We start from the raw sequence: 10,000 nt of genomic DNA on the forward strand, positions 1-10,000 counted from the left end.
GGGAGAGGGAGTGAGAGAGACAGGGAGAGAGAGAGTGAGAGAGACATGGAGAGAGAGAGTGAGAGAGACATGAGAGAGAGAGAGTGCCAGGAAGAGAGAGAGTGAGAGAGACAGGGAGAGAGAGTGAGAGAGACAGGGAGAGAGAGAGAGTGAGAGAGACAGGGAGAGAGAAAGTGAGAGAGCCAGGGAGAGAGAGAGTGAGAGAGACAGGGAGAGAGAGAGAGTGAGAGAGACAGGGAGAGAGAGAGAGTGAGAAAGCCTGGGAGAGAGTGAGAAAGACAGGGAGAGAGTGAGAGTGAATGGGATAGAGTGAGTGAGAGAGACGGGGAGAGAGAGAGTGAGAGAGACAGGGAGAGAGAGAGTGAGAGGGACAGGAGGAGAGAGACAGGAAGAGAGTGAGAGAGACAGGGAGAGAGAGATTGAGAGAGACAGGGAGAGAGTGAGAGAGACAGAGAGAGAGAGAGTGAGAGAGAGAGACAGGGAGAGAATGAGAGTGACAGCGAGAGAGTGAGAGTAACAGGAAGAGAGAGTGAGAGAGACCGGGAGAGAGAGAGAGAGAGACAGGGAGAGAGAGAGAGAGACAGGGAGAGAGAGAGAGAGAGACAGGGAGAGAGAGAGACACACAGGGAGAGAGGGAGTGAGAGACAGGAGGAGAGTGAGAGACACAGGGAGAGAGAGAGTGAGAGACAGGAGGAGAGTGAGAGACACAGGGAGAGAGAGAGTGAGAGAGACAGAGAGCGAGAGAGTGAGAGACACAGGGAGAGAGAGAGTGAGAGAGAGAGTGAGAGAGACATGGAGAGAGAGAGTGAGAAAGACAGGGAGAGAGTGAGAGTGACAGGATGAGAGAGGGTGAGAGAGAGAGTGAGAGAGACAGGGAGAGAGAGTGAGAGAGACAGGGAGAGAGAGAGTGAGAGAAACAGGGAGAGAGAGGGTGAGAGAGAGAGTGAGAGAGACAGGGAGAGAGAGTGAGAGAGACAGGGAGAGAGAGAGTGAGAGAAACAGGGAGAGAGAGAGTGAGAGAGACAGGGAGAGAGATTGAGAGAGACAGGGAGAGAGATTGAGAGACAGGGAGAGAGTGAGAGAGTGAGAGAGACAGGGAGAGAGTGAGAGAGACAGGGAGAGAGTGAGAGTGACAGGAAGAGAGAGGGAGAGTGACAGGAAGAGAGAGGGAGAGAGTGAAAGAGACCGGGAGAGAGTGAGAGAGACAGGAAGAGAGAGTGTGAGAGAGAGAGTGAGAGAGACAGGGAGAGAATGAGAGAGACCAGGAGAGAGTGAGAGAGACGGAGAGAGCGAGTGAGAGAGACAGGGAGAGAGAGAGTGAGAGAGACAGGGAGAGAGAGTGAGAGAGACCAGGAGAGTGAGAGAGACAAAGTGTGAGAGAGACAGGGAGAGAGTGAGAGTGACAGGGAGAGAGTGAGTGAGAGAGACAGGGAGAGAGAGAGTGAGAGAGACAGGAGGAGAGAGACAGGGAGAGAGAGTGAGAGAGACAGGAGAGAGTGAGAGAAACAGGTCCTTCTGTAGCTCAGTTGGTAGAGAGACACGTAGAATGTATGCACACATGAGAGCTAAATGGAGAGTGACAGGAGAGAGTGAGAGTGACAGGGAGAGAGTGAGAGTGACAGGGAGAGAGTGAGAGTGACAGGGAGAGCGTGAGAGAGAGAGTGAGAGTGAGAGAGACGGAGAGAGAGAGTGAGAGAGACAGGGAGAGAGAGAGTGAGAGAGACAGGGAGAGAGAGAGTGAGAGAGACATGGAGAAAGAGAGTGAGAGAGACAGGGAGAGAGTGAGTGAGAGAGACAGGGAGAGAGTGAGAGAGACATGGAGAGAGTGAGAGAGAGGGAGAGAGTGAGAGCGACAGGGAGGGAGTGAGAGAGACAGGGAGAGAGTGAGAGAGACAAGGAGAGAGTGAGAGTGACAGAGAGAGAGTGAGAGTGACAGGAAGAGAGAGGGAGAGAGTGAGAGAGACAGGAAGAGAGAGTGTGAGAGACAGGGAGAGAGAGTGTGAGAGAGACAGGGAGAGAGAGTGAGACAGGGAGAGAGAGTGAGAGACAGAGACAGGGAGAGAGTGAGAGAGACAGAGAGAGAGTGAGAGAGAGAGAGTGAGAGAGAGAGACAGAAGAGAATGAGAGACAGGAGAGAGTGAGAGTGAGAGAGACCGGGAGAGAGAGAGAGAGAGACAGGGAGAGAGAGAGAGGAGACAGGGAGAGAGAGAGACACACAGGGAGAGAGGGAGTGAGAGACAGGAGGAGAGTGAGAGACACAGGGAGAGAGAGAGTGAGAGACAGGAGGAGAGTGAGAGACACAGGGAGAGAGAGAGTGAGAGAGACAGAGGAGAGAGTGAGAGACACAGGAGAGAGAGAGGGAGAGAGAGAGTGAGAGAGACATGAGAGAGAGAGGAGAAAGACAGGGAGAGAGTGAGAGTGACAGGATGAGAGAGGGGAGAGAGAGAGTGAGAGAGACAGGGAGAGAGAGTGAGAGAGACAGGGGAGAGAGAGTGAGAGAAACAGGGAGAGAGAGGGTGAGAGAGAGAGAGACAGGGAGAGAGAGTGAGAGAGGGAGAGAGAGAGAGAGAAACAGAGAGAGAGAGTGAGAGAGACAGGGAGAGAGATTGAGAGAGACAGGGAGAGAGTGAGAGAGACAGGGAGAGAGTGAGAGAGACAGGGAGAGAGTGAGAGTGACAGGAAGAGAGAGGGAGAGTGACAGGAAGAGAGAGGGAGAGAGTGAAAGAGACCGGGAGAGAGTGAGAGAGACAGGAAGAGAGAGTGTGAGAGAGAGAGGAGAGAGACAGGGAGAGAATGAGAGAGACCAGGAGAGAGTGAGAGAGACGGAGAGAGCGAGTGAGAGAGACAGGGAGAGAGAGAGTGAGAGAGACAGGGAGAGAGAGTGAGAGAGACCAGGAGAGTGAGAGAGACAAAGTGTGAGAGAGACAGGGAGAGAGTGAGAGTGACAGGGAGAGAGTGAGTGAGAGAGACAGGGAGAGAGAGAGTGAGAGAGACAGGGGAGAGTGAGAGTGACAGGGAGAGAGTGAGAGTGACAGGGAGAGAGTGAGAGGGAGTGACAGGGAGAGAGAGAGAGTGACAGGGAGAGCGTGAGAGAGAGAGTGAGAGTGAGAGAGACGGAGAGAGAGAGTGAGAGAGACAGGGAGAGAGAGAGTGAGAGAGACAGGGAGAGAGAGAGTGAGAGAGACATGGAGAAAGAGAGTGAGAGAGACAGGGAGAGAGTGAGTGAGAGAGACAGGGAGAGAGTGAGAGAGACATGGAGAGAGTGAGAGAGAGGGAGAGAGTGAGAGCGACAGGGAGGGAGTGAGAGAGACAGGGAGAGAGTGAGAGAGACAGGGAGAGAGTGAGAGTGACAGAGAGAGAGTGAGAGTGACAGGAAGAGAGAGGGAGAGAGTGAGAGAGACAGGAAGAGAGAGTGTGAGAGACAGGGAGAGAGAGTGAGAGAGACAGAGACAGGGGAGAGAGTGAGACAGGGAGAGAGAGTGAAAGAGACAGAGAGAGAGTGACAGTGACAGGGAGAGAGTGAGTGAGAGAGACAGGGAGAGAGAGAGTGAGACAGGAGGAGAGTGAGAGAGAGTGAGCGAGACAGGGAGAGACTGAGAGAGACAGGGAGAGAGTGAGAGACAGCGAGAGAGTGAGAGTGACAGTGAGAGAGTGAGAGTGACAGGGAGAGAGTGACAGGGAGAGAGTGAGAGAGTGAGAGAGACAGGGAGAGAGTGAGGGAGAGAGTGAGAGAGACAGGGAGAGAGTGAGAGTGACAGGAAGAGAGAGTGAGAGATAGAGACAGGGAGAGAGTGAGAGAGAGACAGGGAGAGAGTGAGAGAGACAGGGAGAGAGTCAGGAAGACAGGAGAGAGAGAGAGTGAGAGAGACAGGGAGCGAGTGAGAGAGACAGGAAGAGAGAGAGAGAGAGACAGGGAGAGAGACAGGTAGAGAGTGAGAGAGACCTGGGCCCTGACAGTAAATCTCAGTAAGACCAAAATAATGGTGTTCCAAAAAAGGTCCAGTTGCCAGGAGAGTGAGAGAGACAGGGTGAGAGTGAGAGTTACAGGGAGAGAGTGAGAGAGACAGGGAGAGGGTGAGAGAGACAGGAAGAGAGAGAGTGAGAGAGTGAGAGAGACAGGGAGCGAGTGAGAGAGACAGGAAGAGAGAGAGAGAGAGACAGGAAGAGAGAGAGAGAGACAGGAAGAGAGAGAGTGAGAGAGACAGGGAGAGAGACAGGTAGAGAGTGAGAGAGACCTGGGCCCTGACAGTAAATCTCAGTAAGACCAAAATAATGGTGTTCCAAAAAAGGTCCAGTTGCCAGGAGAGTGAGAGAGACAGGGAGAGAGGGAGAGAGTGAGAGTTACAGGGAGAGAGTGAGAGAGACAGGGAGAGAGTGTGAGATACAGGGAGAGAGTGTGAGAGACAGGGAGAGAGTGAGAGAGAGTGAGAGAGACAGGAAGAGAGAGTGAGAGAGACAGGGAGAGAGTGAGAGAGACAGGGAGAGAGTGAGAGAGACCGGGAGAGAGTGAGAGTGACAGGAAGAGAGAGAGAGAGAGTGAGAGAGACAGGGAGCGAGTGAGAGAGACAGGAAGAGAGAGAGAGAGAGAGAGAGAGAGAGAGAGACAGGAAGAGAGTGAGAGAGACAGGAAGAGAGAGAGAGACAGGAAGAGAGAGAGAGAGACAGGAAGAGAGTGAGAGAGAGACAGGAAGAGAGAGAGAGAGAGACAGGAAGAGAGAGAGAGAGAGACAGGAAGAGAGAGAGAGACAGGAAGAGAGAGAGTGAGAGAGACAGGAAGAGAGAGAGTGAGAGAGACAGGGAGAGAGACAGGTAGAGAGTGAGAGAGACACCCTCTTCAAGACACCCTCTTCAACATATATATATATATATATCGGGCACTAGAAAAGTCTGCAGCACCTGGCCTCACCCTACTAGAATCCGAAGTTAAATGTCTACTGTTTGCTGATGATCTGGTGCTTCTGTCACCAACCAAGGAGGGCCTACAGCAGCACCTAGATCTTCTGCACAGATTCTGTCAGACCTGGGCCCTGACAGTATATCTCAGTAAGACCAAAATAATGGTGTTTCAAAAAAGGTCCAGTTGCCAGGAGAGTGAGAGATACAGGGAGAGAGTGAAAGAGACAGGGAGAGAGTGAGAGAGAGAGAGAGACAGGAAGAGAGAGAGTGAGAGAGACAGGAAGAGAGAGAGTGAGAGAGACAGGAAGAGAGAGAGTGAGAGAGACAGGAAGAGAGAGAGTGAGAGAGACTCAAAGAGAGAGAGAGTGAGAGAGACAGGGAGAGAGAGAGAGAGTGACAGGGAAGGAGTGAGAGAGAGATGTGGTCTCATAGCTCATAACACTGGACATGCATGAGCAGGAAGCCACAGTAATAGGTCTGCTGTGCTCTGCCTTAGTGCTGTATGAGATAAACCTCCACATGTATAATAACCCTTCTGTTTACTACTGCATTAGAAAGGCAGCATGCTAAAAAACACACAGATGCATGCATTGCACGCAAGCACACACACACACACAGTAATGATGAAGAAATTAATCTCAGATAAATTAATTTTAGGTCTAATTCCATAAAGAGGAATTGTAGGCATTTATTAATTCATTTAGGGTTAGGGTTATAATTAGGGTTAGGGGTTAATGGTTAAGGTTAGGGTTAGGTAAAATAGGATTTTGAATGGAAATTAATTTTAGGTCCCCATGAGTATAGAAGAACTAAACATGTGTGTGTGCGTGTGTGTGTGCGCACGTGAGTGTCAGAGAGCAATATCTATCTACAGCCTTTACAAAAATGTTATCATTAAGAAATTAGATTGACAGACAGTTGATCAGGTGGACTTTGTCAGTCTTTCAGAGAGAAGGAAGCTGTTCTGTCAGAGGAGAAAGATCCTCCATTAAAGAGATGGAGCCTGTCCATCTCCCCTGTTAGAGGTTGATTTGATTCTGATAGATTGTTGAGAGCTGTCTGTCTCTCTCCAGTGGTAACCACAGACAGACAGATAACTGCCTGTCTGCCTGTCAGGTCAGTATCAGCTGATGTCAGATTCAATACCATTACTGTAGAGGGAGACAGAGGGGACAGTGGGTGGTAGGGGGAAATAAGAGGAGCACATTGACAGACCAGGCCCTCACCATTTTATTTCAGACCCCCTGCCAGGCCAGAGTCCACAAAGCCCAGTGAATTAGGCTCCAGTCTCACTCAATGAGACGCAATGACTCTGTGGAGGTATTGACGAAAAGGGGATTGATCTCTGCTTGTGGAAGCACCAAAGAAAGAGAGAAAGAAAGACAAAGAGGGAGAGAAGAAGAGAGAGGCAGAGAAGAAGAGAGAGAGAGAGAGGAGAAGAGAGAGAGGAGAAGAAGAGAGAGAGGGGAGAAGAGAGAGAGAGGAGAAGAGAGAGAGGAGAAGAGAGAGAGAGGGGAGAAGAGAGAGAGGGAGAAGAGAGAGAGAGGGGAGAGAGAGAGAGAGAGGAGAAGAGAGAGAGAGGAGAAGAGAGAGAGAGGGGAGAAGAGAGAGAGAGGAGAAGAGAGAGAGGAGAAGAGAGAGAGAGGGGAGAAGAGAGAGAGAGAGAGAGAGAGGAGAGAGAGAGAGAGAGAGGAGAAGAGAGAGAGAGGAGAAGAGGAAGAAGCTGTCATCTCTAATCATCTCTATGGTACAATAATAGTGTACTCCTCCAGCTCAAATGCCTAATCCAGCCACTGGCCTGGATGGTCAAAACACTGGGCAGCCTGCACACACCAGAGTTTAACATGACTCCAGGCTACAGAGATAATCAACTGTCCCTCCACTGCAGGCCTAAACTGTGTGGTATTTGGCATGGCTACAGCTTCCAGCTCCTTACTGGAGGCGTGCTGGGTTATCTCACTCGCTAAAAACAATGAGGGAGATGTGTTGTGTGTGTGTGTTTGTGTTATGTGCGTGTGTTTGTGTTGTGTGCGTGTGTTTGTGTGCGTGTGTTTGTGTTGTGTGTTTGTGTTGTGTGTTTGTGTTGTGTGCGTGTGTTTGTGTTGTGTGTTGTGTGCGTGTGTTTGTGTTGTGTTGTGTGTTGTGTGTTGTGTGTGTATGTTTGTGTTGTGTGTGTGTGTTTGTGTTGTGTGTTGTGTGTTTGTGTTGTGTGTGTGTGTTTGTGTTGTGTGTGTGTGTTTGTGTTGTGTGTTGTGTATTGTGTTGTGTGTTTGTGTTGTGTGTGTTTGTGTTGTGTGTGTTTGTGTTGTGTGTTGTGTGTTTGTGTTGTGTGTGTGTTTGTGTTGTGTGTGTGTGTGCGTGTGTGTGTGTTTGTGTGCTATCCACTCCACTCTATGCAGTGTCAGTGTGTTTTGAGAACATAGTGAATCACAACAGAAACACAGACACTGATTTACACATTAAGACTTTATTTCAAAAACATCCACCAATATTTCACATGTGTTTTTTCATCAGAAATGATTGCTTCGTGTGTGTAAAATATTACTGTTCTCTGATTTTTTATTCACATATTTTAAAGATGTGTAAAATATGGTTATTTGCAAAACACTATATATATACACACATTGTTAAGCTGGAATTGAATGTTTGTGTCCTGTAAATTTGACTGTGATATGTGGTTGTCTCACCTAGCTATCTTAAGATAAATACACTGATTGTTTGGATAAGAGCATCTGCTAAATGACTAACATGTCAAATGTAAATGAAACTCTTCACATTCTCACACAAACACACTCAACTCAGAGAAGGCTAGATATTCATTGGAGAGGGAGACAGTTCTACTTCATACAGATTATGTGCATGAGTGTGTTCGTGTGTGTACGTGCGTTTGCGTGTGTGTGTGCAAACACCTGCAAATATTTATGACCTCGAAACCTAATCAACAAGATTTGAGTGTGCTAACACGAAAGCAGGAAGTGAGAAAGCCATTTTCTGGTTTCTGTGTTCGGGTGCGTATGTGTAGTAGACTATGCTACAGGTAGAGGAAGTCCGTGAACGCAGACAGGCAGCTAATATATCTGTGCTGACAGAAACCAACTACTTTACCAAGAGTATGGCCCTCATCATGTGACCAACAAGGCTTCCTGTACTCACAACCCTGTAGGGCCACTATAACACACACATAGTTAGCTAAAGCAACTTGCTTGCTTGCTAAAGCACAGTGTTCGTCCTCAAAAGAGAGGTTATATAAACACAAAGAGCATACACACCCTGAGAGACTGACAAGAGGGCACAGCAACATGCACACACACAGCAGATAAATTCTGTGACAAGTCAGACAGAAGGCCGGGGAATGTTTGAAGCAGCTCTGGGGGGAAGAGTTTAGGTCTCTGCAGAGCTGTCTCCCCCACCCTCCTCATGCTCTGCTGTTCTCCCAGACTCACAGAGACAACGCACCCAGATAGGCTGGGGTAAGGCTACGGCTAGGCTAATGACTGAGCATATGCCCCCCTAGGCAGAGGGACGGGTCTGAGGAGATGAGGACTGACTGGAGTCGACAGCAGAGGTGGAGAGAACAGGAGAGGATGGGCACTATGAGTTACAGATGTGAGGGGCATGAAATATGTGCTCAGAGAACATTGACTCCAAATGTGTGAGGGAGAGAGATAGAGAGACAGGAGAGTGGGGTTCTGAAAGTGTGAAAATGAAAACATTGCTTCAGGAGGATCACCTATTAGTTCAAAAACAACCTCAGACTCAACCAAATGAATCCACTGAAAATCACATCCCAAATACCAACACACACACCATCACTGAGAGAGGAACAGCCAGAACGACCGCCAGATATACAGTAGGGATGATGAAGGCTAAAGGAACAGAGGGCCATCTCCTGACCCTGCAGAGCATTGCTTTACGCTCACAAGAATAGTGGATCAATAGTGGAAAATCAATAGTGATTGAGTGGATGTTATGTCTTTGTCTCCTGAGTGTGTGTGTGTCTGTGTCCCACTCTGCTGCATTGACTTTCTGTGTGCCTGCACATCAAGTGCTTCACAGCCAACATGACCAGCAGCATCCTGTCAGACAGCTTGTGACCGACAACAACCCTCACTACACAGTACACTTAGCTCTAGATCTGTCTCACCTTGTACTGAGGAGGCGTGGAGCAGTGTCTTCTGGGAGATGGAGTTTCCTGTGGGTTGCTGTCTCTCTGGTTGCAGTCCAGCTGGACCCGCCCCTCACACTCCAGGTGACAGGTGTAGCTGCAGTCTGACAGACACACAAACAGACCAATCAATGACTGGATCCACACACAGGGCACCAATTAGAGAGCAGCAATGACAAAGCATTTTCCTTGGAACTCAGTGTTTGGCCGTTAGAGGTTTGATGTGTCTGTCAGATATGGTCTTTTTCAGGTAATGGGTAATGTGAGTCTATTGAGGTCTCACATACTAATCATGTAGCCAGCAGGCAGAAACCCCTGTCTTTCTGTCAGAGCAGTAGAGTGAGTCAGGGTCAAGAAGATCCTCAACAACACACACGTTTTCCAATAACACACAATATCAATCTAACAATGACAAGACTCACACCAATCCAAACTAAGATGAAATAATTCAGGTACATCCCAACAGTTTCAATATGCATTTTCACAATATTCCAGGCTGATAGAATCGAATCTGCTGTTGTGGACTTCACATGTCATTGTGAGATCTGCCTGATAGCTCTGTGTTCATGTGGCTCCACCTAGAGGCTGCTCTCTGTACAGAACTGTACTGGTTGATTTACAGGTTTCTCCTCACTGAAGTGAATGCTCTATCTGTTGGTATTAATTCACAGATGTCACTAGAGGGTGGTAAAGAGCTAACATCGCACAGGTAGCAAGGTCAGAGTACAGCAACACAGCCTACACATAGAAAAGCCTACCACTCCAGAGCAACACAGCCTACACATAGAAAAGCCTACCCCTCCAGAGCAACACAGCCTACACATAGAAAAGCCTACCACTCCAGAGCAACACAGCCTACACGTAGAAAAGACTACCACTCCAGAGCAACACAGCCTACACATAGAAAAGCCTACCACTCCAGAGCAACACAGCCTACAC

General features: G+C 48.9%; 1 protein-coding gene across 3 annotated transcripts in view; it reads right to left on the minus strand.

Moving 5' to 3' along the window:
- LOC124003550 (ras association domain-containing protein 5-like) overlaps nucleotides 1-10,000 on the minus strand; it is a 51,466-nt gene that overhangs the window by 19,568 nt on the left and 21,898 nt on the right. For all 3 annotated transcript variants that reach the window (XM_046311895.1, XM_046311894.1, XM_046311896.1), the window contains exon 2: nucleotides 9,041-9,165. In XM_046311895.1, coding sequence (XP_046167851.1) covers nucleotides 9,041-9,165 — 125 coding nt within the window. The remainder of the gene's footprint in view (nucleotides 1-9,040; nucleotides 9,166-10,000) is intronic.

The sequence above is a fragment of the Oncorhynchus gorbuscha genome, linkage group LG18 (assembly GCF_021184085.1).
Source record: "Oncorhynchus gorbuscha isolate QuinsamMale2020 ecotype Even-year linkage group LG18, OgorEven_v1.0, whole genome shotgun sequence".
Lineage (NCBI taxonomy): Eukaryota > Metazoa > Chordata > Actinopteri > Salmoniformes > Salmonidae > Oncorhynchus > Oncorhynchus gorbuscha.